The 19,916-nt window shown below is 39.3% G+C and overlaps 1 protein-coding gene across 1 annotated transcript in view; it reads right to left on the bottom strand.

Moving 5' to 3' along the window:
- GRIP1 (glutamate receptor interacting protein 1) overlaps nucleotides 1-19,916 on the bottom strand; it is a 353,208-nt gene that overhangs the window by 50,778 nt on the left and 282,514 nt on the right. The window contains exon 8 of the mRNA XM_067313906.1: nucleotides 908-1,055. Within this exon, the coding sequence (XP_067170007.1) occupies nucleotides 908-1,055 (148 nt within the window). The remainder of the gene's footprint in view (nucleotides 1-907; nucleotides 1,056-19,916) is intronic.

Below are 19,916 nucleotides of genomic sequence, written 5' to 3'. Positions count from 1 at the left end.
ACTGCTACAAGTGGGTGCTACCAAAAGCACCATTGCCAAAGAGGAGTTACAAGGTAGGGTGACATGCAGGAGAAATTTGCTGCTGAAACATAATATTTAAGGAAATTTTTAGATAGACATGTGTATATAGATATATATATTTTTATGTATATACACATACGCATACACACATGCACCCCAGAAAAGACCCCACAGCTCTGGTACAGAGGTTTAGACCATCAGGGAAAAATATCTAACATTTCTTTTCCTCAATTTTAAATATAATCTGATCTTAATATAGTAGAATGAAGCTCAAATGAAGTTGAAAAGGGGATTTGCCTTATCAAGTGTCGCAAAATCACTTCAAAATACAGAAGCCAGTCTTCCTAATACCTCAGCTGTATTCTAAAATATTAATAAAAAATCCAAATACAAGGAGTTCCATTTCTCTGTGCCACAAGAATGAATGATGTATCCTAAAAGAACACTTCAAGGTTGAAAAGCCTCAAAATTTACTTCCCTTGACAGTTGTTCCATATTGTGTGCTTACTTTAAGAATTCCAGTGGGGTATTTTTTTTTAATACTAATCTCTGCTGAAGCATTACATTTAATAGCCAGAGCAAACCTCTAAATTTCTGAGTTGCATAGTGCAAACAGACAGACACATATTACATTGGGGCTGCCTTATATAATTGAATAGTATGTGAATAAGTGAAAGTAAGTGGTGCCCTGGAATCCTTAAACTCTGCAGTATGGAACAATGATCTGACAAAGTGCTAATTTTAAGACCTATCAACCTTGAGAGCATTTGGTTTAGGCAAATTCATCAAAAAAGTAAAGGGAAGAGTTTCTTTAAAACCAAACCAAACCAAAATAGAAATAAAATGGATGTGTGGAGCTGAAGCGTCAGCCTTCTCTCGCACTCACCTGTCTGCAATGCTTGCAGATTTGATTTTGTCTATGACAATGACCTGTTTGTTGCAGCACATTGAGGTAGTTAGTGCAACCCCAAGAGCAGCGCCAGGAGTTTTGGCGACTTCAACTAGCAGTGGCCCAGATGCTGTTGCTACTGAATCTGTTAAAATTAGACAACAAAAAACCAGTATTATACCAATGTGCTATTTATGCAATTTTCATATTTTCCCACATAAAATCTCCATGGGTCATCTATTTCTCTAGCCAGACAACATGCCGCATAAAGAAATTCCAGGATGGCATCAGTTTAGGTCTCCAGAATTAACTCTTAAAGGTGAAACACATAAAAGCAAGAGGAGGTTTGTGAATCTGGGATGTCTGGGAGCTTCTGTGTGTGTCAGAATCACAGATAAACCACAATAGGGAATCGGAGTATGTTAGAGAACCACCTCCATGAACAACTGAAGCTAAAAATCACCTGGAATTTAAAACAGGCATGCTGAAGAAACAAAACTAATAAAAAAGTAGAAGATGATCTGAAATGTGAAAAATGAAGGTTACTATGAGGTGAATAGGTTACAAAAAGATGTTCAATTCATTTCCAGAAAAGAAGTGGAAGGTCTGTGAACAGCGGCTATAATAACTAAATGACAAAGGTGAAGAAAGGGTCTACCAGAAATCCTTCACAAAAAGAGAGGACAATTTAGGAGAAAATGGAGAAGAGCATGGGGCATGACAGTTAGATATAGTAAAAGCTGAAGAAAAATGTGCATGAGGCAGTTCAGAAGATTCCAGTAATATCCTGTCATTGGATGAAGCACTGCCTTAGAACAGGTCAAAGATAGCAAATGACCAAACCCTCAAAAAAGAAAGCAGAAAAAAGGAGGCAGCAACAGTTGTGACTGATGACTGGGTTGAGGAATGATGCCCAAGACAGACATGTACTAGACAGGATAAAGGAAAAAGATAGTAAAAGATCGACTGCTTCCTAAGTGCCAAAATAAAGCATGCAATGACAAGGGTGAAGTACATCCTGGAGACTACCTGGTAATTCCTAACTGATATCCATCTATCAACAAATGAGCTAAGTGGAATAAGATACAATAAATGAAGGTGTGTTCTAAGGATATAAAAAGACTAAGACAAAGAAAGTGATATTAGAAACCCTTAGAGATGCTTACATTCAGAAAGCTGAATAGGGAAACCATATGCTGGAGACAAGTTATCAAGTGTCCTGCTAATGAATAGCAGAGATGTGTATTCACAGCATACTGGAGCCTGCTATAAGGATACTATTAAACATTCAACTATGATGTCTCTTGGAAAGTCCTGAGACTGAAGCTGTAAGAGAACAGCAGCTGGGCTTCAAAGTATGTAGGAGAAAAACTAGTCAGAAAATGAAATTCTGTTACATAAGAGAAAGATGGTGAAATAGCATATTATACAAAAGTAACAAGTTATATGATGATATCATAAATGGAATGAGAACTTTATTAACTGATGGAGGCTCTGAATTAACACGTAGGTAAGGTTCTCTTCCTAGTTAGAGAGTAAGAGTAGGTAAACTGAATATAGAAAAGAAATGAAAAAGGTGCTGGGTGGAATAACATATAATGCCAATAAAGCATCAGTTTTTTTATTATAGAACTCCTCTTTTCCCCCAGCTTGAAATTTTATATTCTTCTTGTCTTGAGTTAGAAACTTGAGGGTCTGAGAGTGAGATCTGGTATTTTTGAAAGTGCCCGTTAGTTTTGAGTGATTCAGTTTTGTGCCCAGCTGGGACTGAATTTTTAAAGGCTGAACTTCCACAGCCATTACCGAAATTAGTTGCTCTGCAAATCTGAACCTAGCCTTCAGCTGCGATCCCAAAAGAGAAGCCATCCAGAAGCATTTCTGCCTGGAGCATTATGCTGTAAATGGATTTAAAACTGGGTGACCTGCCCTCAGCAGCAACCTGTCTTTCTCTAGCAACTAAAGGAGGTGGTTATGGCACTCAAACTCTTGTCTTAGTTGTCTTGATTGTCTTAAGTTAGGCAAGATGAATGCAGTGAGTTACATACAGCCAAATAAGCATGTGCTGCAGAGCAGATTTTAAGAATTCTTGATTCCTACTCCTGTGCTGAGCAAATAATTATTTTCATCCTGAATATTCTGGCGATTTCTGGAGCTACAAACAAGTTCATATTTACAAAGGTATGGGAAGAAGACTCAAACAACGTTAGTCATGAGCATTGTAACAAAGGTTTGAACTGGCATGGATTCTGAACATGATAAAGTTTTAACTTTTTATTGGCCCATCACTAGTTCCTTCTGTAATGCTTTGAGAAAAGGAGGGGAAACTAAATGCAAACATAATCTGCTGAGAATGAGTCAATCTTTCAAGACACTGCTCCAAAGCATACAAAGTTACTCGAGAAATGCACTATCAGCTTATGCCGTAGCATTATTTCCCAGGTGCCTGTTAAAATGCACTGGGAAGGCAAACCAAGGCAGACAGGATGAATAAGTAAGATAACTACATTAGAGGAACTAGAAGAGAAGAAATGGAGTGTGTCTAACTGTGGAAAATAAACACAAGAAAGAGAAAGCAGAGAGCAATAATCAAGCACGCATTCCCTGACAGAGAAGGATTGGTTTATCACGTTGAAGTAAAGCAGGGGTATGAAAAATGAATCATATAGGTATAAATTATTCATGTGTGAAGATGTTTCAGTCATTAAGATATTTACACCATGACTGAAGCACTTACACACTGTGTTGATTTATTGGCTATGTAATTACACAAGATATACTGATGAACCTTTGCGTGAAAAACGCTCTAGATTTTTGTTTTTGTTGATCAGTTTTCTCACTTTTGAGCACTGCATCTCAATCACTACACAAGGCTTGATTAAAGCCTCCCAGAGGAAGAAGCACTACTGCATGCTAATACATTTCTTCAGTTAGATGGCAGGTCACCTTTTCTACTTGACAGTTCTGATCACTGGCAACAAGGATTTTTATTCTGAACACACTATTATGTATAAATATACTATATGATATATAAAACATTATGGATAAAATAAGCTGTGTCACCTCCACCCCTGCAAAGTAATCACATATGAATCTCCAAGTTGAAAAAATTTTTTAGTCTAGTTGACTTAGTTCCAATGGAAATGAAGCATATGTGATCACATTACATGTGTCTGTTTAGGTACTTCTAAATGTATGTATCTGCTTATCCATGCCTCCCCTCATCACCTAAATGTTGAATTCAGTTCAACAACTGATGTCTGGTGGAGGACACAGAACCTCCATAGGATTCCCATGGGGGAAGGCCAAAACGTGAGCTACTTGTATTAGACAGCAGAGAACCTACATGGGAAATGGTATTTATAAATGCCCTAAAATGGGAAAAACTTGAGCCATAGCTTCCAATCAACAATGGCATTAAATCCATAGAAAAACTAGCTTTATTAGCTTATGATGCTACTTTTTCCCCCTCTAGCAAGCTGGAAAGTGCCAATAAACTATGAGCATGTTCCTGCGGGAACGTTGAGCCCTGTTGCTACTGTGTGTGCCTTGCACCTTCTCCCTTCTCTAACTGGAAGGTTTTGGGCGCTTTGTTACTTTTTTTCTGAAGTCATGGCAACACAAGATACACATAATTTTTTGAATGGTTTTAAAGAGACAAGCCAGGAGGAAGGATGCCAAAGCAGATTTTGATTTTAAGCCAAAGCTTAAAAAGCCAGCTGAAACAGTTGGAACATACAGCTCCCCAAAGACTACTATTGATCTTGCCTGGATGCTGATGTATCTTCTAGCAATAGTGTGAGCGACAAGCAAGTAGATACTTTACTGTCTCACAGTAGTTTTCCTGTTGCTGAGCTTCTTCCCTATTACATGTCCACAAGCTAACAATTTGTTCACTTTAAAACTGTATAAAGCAAGCCCTTGAAGCCCTCTCTGTTGTTACTGCAAATCTCTAACTGAATGCAGTAAAAAAATACAGTAAGTCTATGCTGGTTCAGATTAGTCAATAAATGTATTGACTCAAATCCTTCAATTCTCCCGATATGGAGTTTTAACGCATTTGTAGCAATGCTTTAACAAACCTAAATGTGTCTTGCTCATGTTATACTAGAAGCCAAGTTTCCACAGGAACAATTCTTCTTGATCAAAAAAAATCCCCTCCTGTTTCTCACATCTTTGCTGGTTCCCTTCATATAAAATCTCTGCAGCCCACAGATAGCAAGTACAGCAACTTCTTTCATGGTAGGAGCAGTTAATTCTTTTTGCCCATTTAGTTCCTCTCAGTACACCTGAATCTTTACCTTCTCTCTCTTTCTGTACTCTGAATTTTTAGACCCAGTACCTGCGTGCCTCATGTTCAGACTAGCCAAGAAAGCATAAAAGTTAATTATAGTAATGGGACACCCAGATTACATTTTCAGAGCAGTATGCCTCATTAAGCACACGTGATATGAGAGCTGGATAACTTTCTATAACCCTCCTAAAAGAAGCAAAAACAGCTCTTATACCTAATCCACAATTTCCAGTACCAATATCCAAACAAAGACTGCATATATAGTCCCAAAACACTGTGAACACCGCAAAACAAATAGTGCTGCATATTTATAAATGACAGGAAGCATCACAAAAAGAGGAAAGATGACAGCAGAAACAATTCCTTTGGTTTTGACTACACCACATTTATTTACACAATATTTGTTACGAATACGACACGAAGCACCAGCACAGGGCTATCAACATACTGCCCAAGACAGCTTTCCTGACATGCACTTTCTCAGAGGAAGGCTAATGATCATCTCACCATGTCATCTGCAGGTTAGAAGCCCACAAAAATGACTGCCTGGGAACCACATCTGCACTCCACTCCACTCACCAGCTTTCTAAAGCTGTTATTGCATATTGAGAATTTTTCTTCCTCCTACAAAGACATGTTCCCCCTTCCTTGCCGTCACTACTATGGCCACTGAACCTGTGTGATGGGAGACGGATGTGGCAGCCTGTGTTTCCTGGCAATGTTTACCCAGACTGTTTATGCCATCAAAGTAAACCAACAAACCAACCCTTCCCCCCTCCCCCCAAAGCCAAGCGGTACCTGGGTGTGTCACAGAGATGTATTTTGATGAAGTTAAGGGAGGCTGTTGGAGAACTGGAAAGAAAACTGAAATATTATTTGACCCTCCCTCCTTTGAGAGCAAAAGGTTGGAACATTTACAGTGAGGAGCAGCAAAACAGTTTGGAGAAATCAGTTTGAATCACTCAGTGACTTCCACATTCCCTACACTTTACTCTTGCTTTTTTCTCTGCCCTTGTTGTGCTCTTTTTTGATGCAGAAAAATCAATGCTTCTTCTCCAGCATCACCTCGCTCTGCTGCCTGCAGCTCAAACAGCAATCCTATGCACTGCAGCTCTGATGCATATGGGACAGTCACTGATTGCTCCCCAAGGAGCCTGTTGACTGAACTCTCATATAACGACCATCAGAAGTCCTTATATGCAGAAACACAAAGCCACTTCTTTGAACTTGCTTTCTTTAACAAAAACATAGCAGAGTGTGTGTGTGTGTCTTTGTGTATATATGTATGTTTGCCTGTGTGTTTTATAGAAAAGGTCCAAACCAAAACACTCTAGAGTTCTCAGTCTCCAGAAAAGTTAAGACAACCAGCATGCCACTGCCAACACTCAGTGCATAAGTGGAAGGTATGTAGCAACTGCCATGGTGATTGTGGAGTATAAGGCACAGAATGGGGACAACAGCAGTCCCAGCTCCTGCTGCCGGGTCTGGCCCTTCATCTCCAGTTCCTCAGCCACACCAGAGTATTTACAGAATAACTGATGGCTGGGGAAAGTGCAGTAGGCATAGCTCCATCAGTCCATTCAGAATCAGTGCGAGGCACTAGTATCCCTGTTTTCTGTATTAAGTAGCAGGAGCTGAAATATTAAAACCAGGTTTGTCAGAAATGGCACAAGATTCCAGGTGTCTAATATCAGAGATACCATAGGTTTACTATCAGGAACTTTGAGTATTTGACATTCCTTTGGAAAGCTAGAGAGCTAAAATGCAAAAATTAGAGTCAATACATTTCTTACTGGACACTTAAAATCCATGGCCAGTTGTACAAATTTGAGCCTAGGTAAGCTACCCAAAGAAAGAACAAGCAGAGCTTCTAACAGACTGGATGAATCATGTTTCTAAGATCTGTGGCTCTAGCAGTGACACTCTCCACATAGACCATTTTGTAAGGTCTTCTACAGCACTTCTCAGCTGACAACAGAGCAAGATAAAAGCACTTACGGATTCTATGCTCATTCACATCTGCTTTTCTTCATTAACATACAGACTATTCATCACTGTCAGACAGTACCTTAAACCACACTTAATGAATCTGGACATCTTCCCTGTGGTTTGTTTATTGTATTCTTAAGGACTATTGTTTTAAAATGACCGTCAACACAGAAAGACCATTTTTCATGGCCATTAAAACACAATCTTTGTAATAAGACTGATGCACTAAAAGTTGTCCTAGCTTCTCACAGTCCTAATGGTATCATCATACCCTATCATCTGCCATAGTGACACTCACAATCATCTGTTTGTCATGCCATGATCCCACTCTTCCCCTTCTCATATTTTTCTGGGACTGATCTAGTGATAGGTGGTCAACCTCTTCAAGTCATCTGCCTTTTCCATGGTCTCCAGCAAAAATGGAGCCTAAGACAGAAATGGCTAGCTATTTTTACTGTGCAAGAGAAAGATCTGCTGGGAGTGACAAAGTTTTTCTCCACCTCTGTCCTTCCTCCATACCTCTCTCTGCTAACACCTTTCCTCTTCTTTCCCCAGGTTTGCAGTCCTGCAGGTCATAGAAGCAGAGAGATGAAAAAGCCCGCTTTGGGCACTGTTTTTCATTGCTTATGTGACATACCAACCCACACCAACCACATCCTAAAATCTGCCTTACTCTACCTGGCTAATGTTTTTACTTTCCTTGGTGGGGGCAGTTTGATTCATTCATATTTAAGACCAACTAGATGATTATCTAAGTATCCCTTTCTCATGTACAGATGACTGATGATTATTTAAATACTAAACTTTTGGGGTGGGAGGATGCTTATTTATGTAATGCCCTTTCCTTGTACTTCAAAGATTATTTGATCTCAGCATATTCCTAATCCCCATTTTGCAAAAAAGGGAATATTAGTTACAGATTTTTTTTAAATGATCTAATTAAAAAATGAGATTGGGATTGTGGGTCAATGGTTTCAAGAGAGAAAGTAGTAGCAAGGAAGAGAGGCAGGAGGAAAACCTCTGCAGTGTATAAAGGGCAGAGGAACAACATTCAAGATGCCCTACAGTTGGGCAGGGCCATCAGCACTCATTCTGAGGACTATTATTCTATTCCTCATACTTTAATGTCTGTAAAGTTCATCAGTAAACCACATACAAAGTACTGATTTACATTACTGGCCTTGGCATTCTGTTCTACTAATATATAATATTTGCACCCTGGCTTTCTTCATGCTTCATTTAGCAGAGTAACCTTTATTCTTTTCAGAGCTTACGGGAAAACAAGAATCAATGCCAGCTAGCAAGCTCTGATAATGACAGCTGAAAAGCTAAAAATCATTGTCAGGGCTTCTAATTCTCTCTTGAGAGCTGGAATACAGAAAATATTAGTAAGCTTAATGACATGTGAGACTTTACCCAAAAATATATTTTGGAATGGAGTAAGCTGGCATTACACATTGCAAGCAACGTTCAGGGAGTGAGGGTGCTAGTTTCTTTAATAATAAAACAACTATTTAAGAATTAAATAGCATTCTTGTTCAAAGGGTCAGCGGCAGTCTCAGAGGCCCGGCTTATGCCTATCAAAAAATGTGTGCTCCCAATGTTTCCTTGTTTGTGTAGTATCCGTGTGTTTCAGGCAGGCTGTAGAGGGAGCAATAGTTGTTCTAACTCTACCCAGCTCAGTTGGAATTACAGCAGCAAGAACAATAAGAAACAAAACAAACCAAAAAACCCCTGTCTTTTTCCTTACTGCAAGCATTAGCATGGCACTGCTGCTGAACAGGCCCTAGCTAAGCTGGACTAGCAACTGAAAGAAAACCGACAGTGTCCAAAGAAAAGGATGCAATTGCTATTAAAAAAAAAAGCCACCAATGGCATTTTATGCCTTTACCTATATATTAATCAGATTTTTAAAATGAGAAATAGGAATAATTTCAAGAGGATGCCAGCAGGATGGGTGATAGTGAAATCAGAGGGACTGCTCAACTTCAGAATGGAAAATGGAAACATTCTCCAAACGAACACCTCTCCCATCTCCTGCCCCACACAGAAGCAATTTCATGTTCTTGTCAAAGGACTGGGACAGTCTTTCCATTTTCCTCTTCTGATCTAATTCAGGGAGTTCATTCATGTGCCTCTAATTCAGCCAAAGTACTTCAAATCAAAAGCTCAGGAACCACCTTTACCTAATTTCATACCTTGCAACCTCAACCCTGTCATCCTTCTCAGCTCAGAAATGTCTGTTAATCATGCTGAAAAACTCTCTCTGCCTTCAAAGTGCTCAAAACAGTGTGGGTGGGATGTATTCAGAATCCTCTTGTGGACTTTTTGCCTCAGACTCTTCTCTCATGTTCAGATTACAAAGCCTGCCTAACATCCTTATGCTTAAAGGACTCTCCTCAATTCCTGGGACACTCTTTCCTCCTACTAACACTCTTCCATGTTCAGATATCTTTCATTTTCTACTAGGCATCTCCTCCGCTCAAAAGTTGTGTTACATCCCAATCTCTTCATTCATCCATGTCTTTCTCTTCACGTGCCCTGTTAATCTAAAACCCAGTTTATCTATTGCTGAATTAACAACAGAGAGCGGACATAGTTTTTGGAGTGTGCAGGAGATCCTGGATCTGCCTCTTTGAGACTAGTCTGAATGAATTACAAAGAAGCTCAGGCTCTGCAACTTCATTCCTTTGTTACCTGAAAAATGAACACTTCATAGTAAATTCAGGTGGCACTTAAAAAAAAGACTGGAAACTCAAATCTCCACCCGTGATGGCAGCACATGGCATCAGAGAACTTGCGAATATTTATTATAAGTACAACTTTACAGTTAGTTTGGCAACCTGTGCCTCAGACACCTTTTTACTGAAGAATGGCTCCTGCAAACAGCCCCAAAACTTGATGTACTATTAGAGTGATATGAAATGTCTACAGAAGTCAGCAGCAATGGAATTCTGCTTGCATTTGATTACAGAAATGAATTCAGGAATACTGTAATTTTTGCAAACCACCCCCAAAATAAGAAAGACCCTTGCAACAGTGCAAATAATATGTAAACTCCTCTGCTGAAATAGGCATATATATAGGTAGCATATATATATATATATATATATACACATATAGGCATATATATGTACGTATAAAAGAGCTTCCCAATATTTTATTTTTCTTAAAAGAATTTTGATCTCTTCAAAACGCCCCAGCTCTTGTAAGATTCTGTACCTGACTGATCATAACAAAAAGACCAAATAAGCAGTGGTAAAGGACAACATAATTTGCATCCCTGCCTGCAAACTAAGACACAGCTGGTGTGTCAAATTTTATGTCTGCCAGCCTTGAAAGTATGCCTGTAAGTACACACTGCTATATATAATATAAAGTGCTGCAGTACCCATAAATCATGTCTATTTGCTGTAATGACCCTAAGTTTCCATTTAACAGGAACAATAATAATTAGAGAGGGACTGGATTCTCTTCAAAAGCCCAGAGAACACAATGCCCCTATAGCTGCCAGCACCATGCAGATGGGAAAAAGCACCGAACACTCAAACTTTCAGTCTGTGTTGAGCTGACGAAGTTCTCATCTGACGAGGGCTCTACCAGGATAAGGATGTATTGGATAATCCCAAAAACTTCAGAGCAAAGGTGTCTTCTCAGGAAGGCAACTGATCCAAGTGTAACCCCACGTGGATGCAGCTGGGCTGCTTGGTGTACTTGAGCTGCATGATAAGACTTTGCTCAAGGTTCTCTGCACTGAGCCATACGGTCTCATAGGCTTATGGTTACTCATTATTTGCATGCTTTACTGATCTCTACACACAAGCTAAGCGCAGTCTCTGTCTTGCAAAGCTGACTTTGGGTGTGCCCTCTGCTGTCACTGAAATCAAAAGACTTGGTTTGGTCAACAGGCAGGAGATTTCAGACTTGTCTGAAACAGTCCTCTGCAGGGCTGGTTAGATGAGTATAAACCAGTAAAAAATAAAAATTAGAGTGAGACCTCTTCATTGTTGTCTATAACAGAATATGAATTTCTGTTGCTACAAGTTAGTATTATCAGTACCATTTTCCTCCCCAAACTTTGGTTTCTTTTCAATAATCTGTGCTCTAGCGCAGCTGTTTTATAAATAATTGGTGCATTGGCACAACTGCTGTATAAGTGTTACCATGCAGAAGACTGGGGCTGAGATATGACCTTGATATTTGTGCACCAAGCGGCATAATGAGAGTTTTGCAGCTCTCTGGGGTTGCTAGAAAGGGCATTGAATATTTTGCCATTGAATGCCAGCCACTCCTGAAATGAGACTTTGGTAGGATGAGTCAGGAAAGAAGTCTATTAACTGCCCTCTCTATCTGCTTTGGTATTGTCTAAGCAGTAGTTCAACAGGAAAAAGAAAAAAAAGGAGATTTCAAAGAAGGAGAAACAGAGAAAGAGTAATTTAGAATTCAGATGAATCACTCCCAAACCAAACACAGAAGCCATACTTCTTGGAAGCTGTTCTGAACATAAGTTCTTTGATCCCATGCTGGATGAATAACGCAGTACCGGTCGTCTTCTGTCTACATATTTCCAACTCTTTCCTTCCCTACTACAGCAGCCCTCATTCCAAGTAATGCAGAAACAGGACTACAGGGAGTATTCACATATTTAAAGCAAACCAAGAAGCTCTCAATAACCTCTGTTCTCTGCAGTGTCTATTTCCAGCAAAAACAATTCCCCTCCTTTTTCTTCTTTTCCCAAAATCACAAGCAAGTAATAAACTCCAGAAACCCATGCACTGCATAACTGACAGTGTTCCAGCAGCTAGAAGCATATTCTTTCACCTGCTTCCTTTGCCGTTACCTTCCCAGCTTTCTGCCACGTTAACCTTTGGCAAGGCTCCTCCATGGCTCCTCCTCTGCCATTGCACAAGCCATTTACCTCCTGCCAGATCAGCTCCTGCTGTGAATTCCTTCCAGTTAATACTCAGACCTCTCATGCCACTCTCTGGCCACAGTTTCTTTGTGAAGATGCTCCAGTGCTTGCGAGGTACACAGACTAGTATTTCAGCAGACAACAGTTAGGGAGAAAGCAGAAAGCCTTTTCTAGGCATGCTTCTTTTTTTTTTGACCAGCGAAAATCCACCCAAATTTAGCTAAGCTATAAGCCTTTGAAAACTTAGAGGTCACTGTGCTCAAAAGAAAGCTATTCAGCTCAACACTGCTGAGCTGACCTAAACAGAAAGTCTGTGCTTATCCAAACTGTTTGTGAAAACCCAAATGAACTAGGACATGATTAAAATAAATGGAACATCACATATAAATCACTACAAATATACATGCACATGAAAAGTGAGGACAGAACAGCCTTTATTTACAAACAGAATGGCATTAAAAGAAGAATATTATGGTTGTTACGTAGGCACAGCACACTTCAGACTTAAGGAACCCCAGAGTGAAGATTGCCTGGATTAATTTGTTTTTACCTCCCTTCTTATGATACCATCTTTCGTTACATAATCACATATTCTTCTTTCCTCTAGAGTCCCATGCAGAAGGTAGACAGTGACAATTTTATGAGCAGCAGCACTTTTTGCTGTTGTTCAGGCTCATACCTTACTTACCAAACACTATTCTCATCCTTATCTCAGCATGTGGGGGGGACTATTGTATGGTGCAGCCTCTGAATATTCATTACAACACAAGTTTATTAATGATTTTATCTCACAACCCCCTTTAGAGTAAAAGCGTGGTATTTTCCTGCTGTATAGGTTAACAAATCAGGATCAACAAAATAAAGGTCAAGAGCATTCATGAGTCCTGAGTGGCCAATCTGAAACACCTATGCTGAGATTCACTGCACCAAAATGCAGGCATCTATCTATAGAATAGACTTGAAGTAGCTACACCTGAGTTAGAAGTCTAAACTCCCTCTACAATCATCACAGAGACACTGGCACTTACAGAATGTGTTTCACTAGTCCTACTTCAGGCATCTACACCAGGATGAGATGAACTATTCTTTAGAACATTTCTCTCAATTGACTATTTTTCATATCACTTAGTATGATGCAGCAGGTGACTGATGAAGGAAAAATTTACTCAGTCATTCCAGTTAAAATCTGTATCATAAAGCATATGCTCCAAAGAGTCTGAGTAAGGTTGCGTGGGCATCTTTAATTGTGGCATTTCCCATCTCTGAAGAGTTGAACTGAAGGGAACTTTGCAAAGTCAAGAAACAGCATTCCCAAGATGCACAAAATCTTTTGAGAAAGTAATCACAAAAGGCTGTCTCTTCTGAGCACACTGAGCTGTATCTATCTTTTCAAAGACTTTCAAATGTAGCTAAATCTGGGTGGATTTTTCACTGGGGAAAGCAAAAGAAACTTTCCTGAAGAGGGGCTTGCTTTCCCCCAGCCACTACCTACCAAACAGCAAGTCTGTGTTCCAGTACTTCAGAAAGGCACATCTTCACAAAGAAATGATTTTCCGACTTTCTCATCATAGGTAAAACAACTTTCTCTAAACTTACTCTTGGAAATTACAGAACAATTCAGTTGAAAATGCTAAAAAATAATTCAGACTTAGGCAGTCAGTGGGGGGAATGCAAAAGGGGGGATAGGACAAACCTTAGCATAAACTGCTGAAGTTTTTATAGTTGTTAAAAACTGGGTTTAACTGTGAGGTAGTTTACAGAAGTCTCTGAGAAGCCTGCAATTCCATTTCTCCTGCAATGGGTATCATAAAGAAGCACAGAAAGGACACATCTTTTCTTTTTTGCTTTTTCTTTGCAGCTGTTTTCTGCTGTAAACATAGCAGCTGATACTTCTCCTACGTTCCCTATCCCACTACAGGATAGCAGAATGCACTGAATAAGACAGAGCAGCAGCACCAATGCTTCCCATTGATTTATAATATCAAAGGCTAACAGCTGAAATCTGATCTGTTGCATGAAAGCCAAAAAGTAAATCTAATGAAATTCATGGTGCTTGTTAATCTAGCAGTTTTTCTAGCAGACTCTAGGGTGAAGATTTTTGCTGTGATCTAGATCCAAACTGGGATGAACTATAAAACTTGTCACAAAAGCACAATTTCATGTATATATACCCTGCGCTAAAGTTAACACTACAGTTTCAGAAAAGAAAGATCTGAGAGAGGGGGGGAAGAAAATAAAACAACAAAATAAGACCTATGGGTTTGGCATGTTCTCTTTTCATTAGCAGAAAGGAGAGGACTGTGTAGTAATTGGATGCATTTCACACAGCATAAACAGCACTGTTTTTAAACAATGTGCATCAGAGTTAGGTCTTTGTAATATAGGTCCTGTCTATATTCAGAATTGAGTTGGTTGTGGAATCCTTGAAGTAGGTAGGCTTATGCTGGCAATGAAATAAAACACTTTTAGTGGTGCAACCAGTCCTTAACCTAGAAGACTTATGCTGGCAGGAGACATTTTTGCTGGTATATTTTGCTGGGTGTCCATTTGGTGAGAACTGAGGAGGGGGCACAGAGGCACAGCTCTGCTGTTTATTTCCCTAAGATTTTCTAGTAGAGATGATCTTCTAATGTAGAGATGAGTTGATTTTTTCTCTTTTGGGTCCTATTTTAAATCCCAGCTGAAATCAACGAGAGTCTTTCTCCTGAGTCAAACAGGCTCGGACCAGGTCTTGGCTTAACTTCATGAAAGAGGACAGATGGCCAAACTAAGGATCGATAGTTCCTGTTCTCATCTTAAACGCTTCAGAGGACAGAGCACCACTCTGCAGTAGCTAGAGATTAAATGCAGTTTCATATGTATGCAAAAACTACTATATTCAGTGGAATCACATAGCAGAGCGTATTCAACAATCAAGATAAAACATTTAGCTAAAAATGCAATTTCCAGGGTATTTAATACTCAAATTAAGCACATCTTTTAATATGAGGAAGTTAAATGTGAATAGCTAGTTATTAAGTTACTGGTGGCCTTCCTGAGCCAAAAAAAAATGGCAGGAGAGATTGCAAAGATAGTTTGTTTTAGATTTTCTTCGCAGCTATGGGGAATGTTGTGCTAGAAACGTTTAATCACAGTAGGGAAACCACAGGCTCAGTGTCTCTGCAGTCCAGGTTATTTTTTTTTAAAGCTGCTTGAGGCCTTCAGATATCAATTAAGAACTCAGGCAAGATGATCTGCATCAGCAATAGCTTTTGGATATAAAATAAAGGATAAAGAAAAACCCAACTAGGAGTTTTTAAAGTGTGGAGGGACTTTCTATGTCACACAAAACAATTCCCAAAGCTCTGACTCAAGTTGTACATATACCATCTTTTCATGTATATAACCTCTGGATTATCTGCCAGAAGGAGAACAAAGTGAAACCAACCCTCTAATTCAGAGGCAATATGGGTTATATAAGCTTGTGTGCAGTATAAGAGGTAACTTGGCCTAGAAACCCTTTTTTTTCCTCTTTAGCATCCCCATCTCTGCTCCCCCATAGCCTGTCTCCTTTCTCCTTGGAGCCTCATTGCCTGATGTCCTCCATTGGCAAAGCCCTACTCTGCTTCCAGTCTCGTGCAGGTAAACTGAATGTCTGGGTCATCACATGACTCGTTTTCAAGAAGAAGTGCTTTCACAGTGGTGTGGGTTCTGCATGTGAAAAAACAATTTTATCAGTCAGGAAAGAAAAGTCTGGAGGCACAAAAAAGGGAGGAAAAAGCCTCAGCTTGCCGCAGCACTACCTGCTGCAACCTTGGGAAGCTGTCACGTCCTCTGTTTATTGCTCGGCTCTTCAGTAGGGCTCAGCACTCTTCTCCTGGAGGCAGTGAGCCACAACTTACTCTGCTAGCATCAGAATCACAGTTAAAGATGATACTTGCGAATGGTCTAGAAAAATACTCTTCATAAACTCCCTTCCAACTTCAGGAAGAAAACAGGTAAGATTTAAGTGAAACCTGTAGTCAGGCACTTGTCTTTAGTTTATTTTGAAAGCATGTTCAATTATCACAGAAACATGGTCTTTTTAGGGTCCTCCAGCATCTACATTTTAACAGCAACATGACAAATTAGTAACAGCTGTCAGAATATGCTGGCTGGTCTCCCTACAAATGAGAAGCATGAGACTCACAGAGACTCAAATACCAATAGTCTGAGTCACCAATGAATGGTTTAAAAAAAAGAAAAAAAACAATGATTTTTGGCTGAACACAGACTAATATGTAGAGTAGTTTTTATCAACACTATTTCCTCAAACCACCCTGATAGAGTTCATAGGCTATAAAATAATCTCTTTAAATGAACTAAGCATGGTAAGCCTGAATCTAGGAAAAAGATGCAAAGACAGGCTATTATTTTTGTTTTTTAATTACTGTAGGGGAGTGTGGTTTGAATAGCAAATGCACAGAAAATGTAACATTTCACTTGTCATACAACTGAATAACAGCCTCAGAAATATAATTCCATGCAATAAAATCACATTGTAAGAAATGGCACCAGTGCAATTATCTTTGAGTACCTATGCTGATTTCAAGATACACTTGTGCAGCTTAGATGTTGATTTTTTTTTTCTGCCTACATTTCCAGTTCACAAAAACCCCTGAAATCTGAGAGACAAGCATTAGTTCTGCCTCCTCTGGACAGTACACATCTCCCATGTGCTAAATGCTAGATGGTGCAATCTCACAAGATCTGCTTCAGCTCTTATTCATACACCAGTTTTACACCAAGATGCCATTAATTGAGACAGCTCAAATTTTGACAAAATAATTAAAAATATTCATCCTTAAAATTCATTCTTTTTTAGCATAAGTGTTCTGTAGAATGAAGAATGAACATTAATGTTAGGGCGATGAGAAACTGTCCTACTGCGTCCAAATTTAACCTCTTAGTTTATGCCTAGTAAAGTTGTTCCAGGAAATGAGCTAAATGATTCTTGGTTTTTCTCCCCTTGGCCTAATCCATCATACGCAGTCTGGACTTTGTGTCACACTGATGAAAAAAAACCAAGAGGACAGACTAGTTCAATTTTGGATTTGCTTACACACTTCCTTCAGAAGAAGTCTTGAGAGACATTTAGTGTTTTCCTCTCCCTGGAACATAGATAGGAACAGAGCTTTTTGCTGCTGCTGTTTCCTCAGAGATGGGCTCTTTTAGAAGCAGCTTCTGGGGTTATAGTCTAAGCCCTTTCTAATACAAAAAAATCAAATCTGTCCCTTATTCCTTAGTCTCCTGGTCAACTGCAATGCCACTAAACCAAATCCAAGGCTGACATTTTTCATTCAAATTAACTGGATTATCATCCTATCTGTAAAACTTTAACACTTGCACTCTAATTTAAGTATTTCAACCACCTGGTCACTTTTTTTTTTTCAGACCAGCACAAATCAGGGTATTTATTTATTCTCATTAGTTTGCTTTTGACTAGCACCCTAAGTAACAGATGTGCCAACTTAATGAAAGACCTCTTGACTAATTTCCAGCTGACCACAGGTATGTGCACATAGCAGAGATGGTAATTCTCTTTCACATTGCACTTCATGGCACATCCAGATAGTCCTTGTGCAACATATAAAGATTTGATCAATCCTTTTTCCATCCTTTTCTAAATACAGAGAAAAAAAGCCTTCATTACAACAAACAAGTAAGATATCTCCTTTACAAAAACTATTACTCAAGGGTTACTGGCTCCTTCCCTCCACTTGCTTGGAGGCTGGATGGCAGAGAAGACAGGTTATGACAAACTTCCTCTCCTCCCCCTGTTTGCTTTGAGAAGGAGAGTAACATATTTTTTATAGGCAGAAGCTGCTTCCATTTGAGGATCCAAAAACTTGAATTAGCATCTAAAAAATTCACACCACATATTCTGTGAGGATGTAGGAGGATGGACTAGCAAGGCTGTACTTTAATGGATGCCCATCATGAAATACAGTACATATTTCAGACGGATATTTTTTAATTGTACACTATTTAGACTAACTGCATATAAGTATAGGTTCCACTTTCCTGACAAGTATTCGAAGGTAAATTTGTCTATCACTTTCAGTATCCATTAAGTAAAGAACAGAATATTTTTATATAAGAGGTAGTACCTGGAAGAGAGTAAATCCCCCTTTTTCCTAGTTATTTCTGAAAATGAAATAGTATTGTTATTTTTCAGTTATAGGGACATCTCATTTCACCTTTACAGTTTTTTCTCCCATACAAAGCAATGTTTATTAAGCTGCTTTTAATGATGCCACAGTTTCAAAAGCACTAGAGAGAAATGTTAATTGGACCTGTTAGAGTCATTTGTAACTTTTATGGTTCTGCTAAACTCACTTTATTTCTCTTTAGGGATGATCAAGAAGTTTGTAAAGAAAGAAATATCTGTAAGATCTATGCAATACTTGTAAAACGCGATGACTCCTCCCTTCATTTCTATAATCATCTGGTAGCAACACAGCTACCAAATTAGAACAACAAATCATAACCAGGCAGACAAAAGAAAGTAAAAAAATGCTGTAGGGCAAATACTATCCTTCGGAATCATAGTTCTGCTTAACGTTCAAGATGTCTGACTTTTCTCATTAAAATATCTTGATTTTAATTGCTTACAACCTGGCCACACTTTAAACATTTGGTGTGAACTTTTTTTATGATGATTATCTCCCTCAGGCTGCATTTTTTTTTCTTCCCTTAGTTATTTTAGCTGAAACAGGTCAGCTGTGTCCCCTAACATCATTAGGGGAAATCATATTGTTTTGTCCCCACATAAAAAATTCTGAAGGCTTTATATTGAAAAGCTCTTATGCTCTGCCAGAGCTTGAAATTATACATGATATTTTGTGGAACCAAGGTTGTGCTTTTGGCTGGATAAGTTTTCATTGGAAGGGCTGAAGGCATATCTAGGAGACAAATCCAGAGGAAATATCTACATTTGGAAGCATCACAAGCTTTTCTGTAAGTCTTATTACAAAAGCATCGAGAGGGGATCCTGGGAATGAATGAGTAAAACAACTGAAAATGGGAGATGGAAGAAGGGACTATGAACCAGTAGATATCCCAATTCATTTTTAATGTGTGTCACCATCCCCTGATAGATCTGGCACAGAGACTCAGGAGAAGAGCCAGGAGAAGGGGAGATTTGGACTTCTTGGGCAAGAAGGGAAGGAACTTGGAGAAGAAAGGTGAGCAGGTGATAGGTCTGAAAAGAAGCTGGAGTACAAGAAACTTGGGAATGGTTTGCTAAAGGACAGGGACAAGGAGAAAGGTCTAAAGAGGGACAGGCAAGAAAACCAGAAATAAGCAGTGGGAAAAACAGAAACGTGGTAAGAAATTACCTAAGGTTTTTTTGGCAAAGGACAGAAGAAAAGAATGGGCTGGAAGGAGAGGGAATTTAGGACTTTCTAAAAAAGAAGACTCAAACTAGGTCAGTAAGGAAAAGGAGATTCAAGCAGCTGTTGGAAAAAGACAGTAATAGAACTAGAAACCGGGATAAGAAAAAGGAACAGAGGAAAAAAGTGTCACGTTTGCATGAAATGAACAGGAAGGGGCAGAAAGCAACACAGGATCCTGAACCTTCACACTTCTCCGCTGTCAGCAAACATCTTTGAAATCCACTGGACAAATGTGTTCTCAGGTCTTTTCTGTCTGGTCCCCAGAGAGGACATACGTACTGTGCTGGTTAGCTGGTCTGAAAACCTGGCTAATAGGCAGCAGACTGGTGGGCTTAATGGCTCCTGCTCTTTTGAGGTGCTGTTTGGGTACTATGCCACTATGTAATGTTTTTCCTCCCC

Source organism: Apteryx mantelli, chromosome 1 (assembly GCF_036417845.1).
Source record: "Apteryx mantelli isolate bAptMan1 chromosome 1, bAptMan1.hap1, whole genome shotgun sequence".
NCBI lineage: Eukaryota > Metazoa > Chordata > Aves > Apterygiformes > Apterygidae > Apteryx > Apteryx mantelli.
Note: the sequence above shows the minus strand (reverse complement) of the source record. Positions and strands in the feature narration are given on the sequence as shown.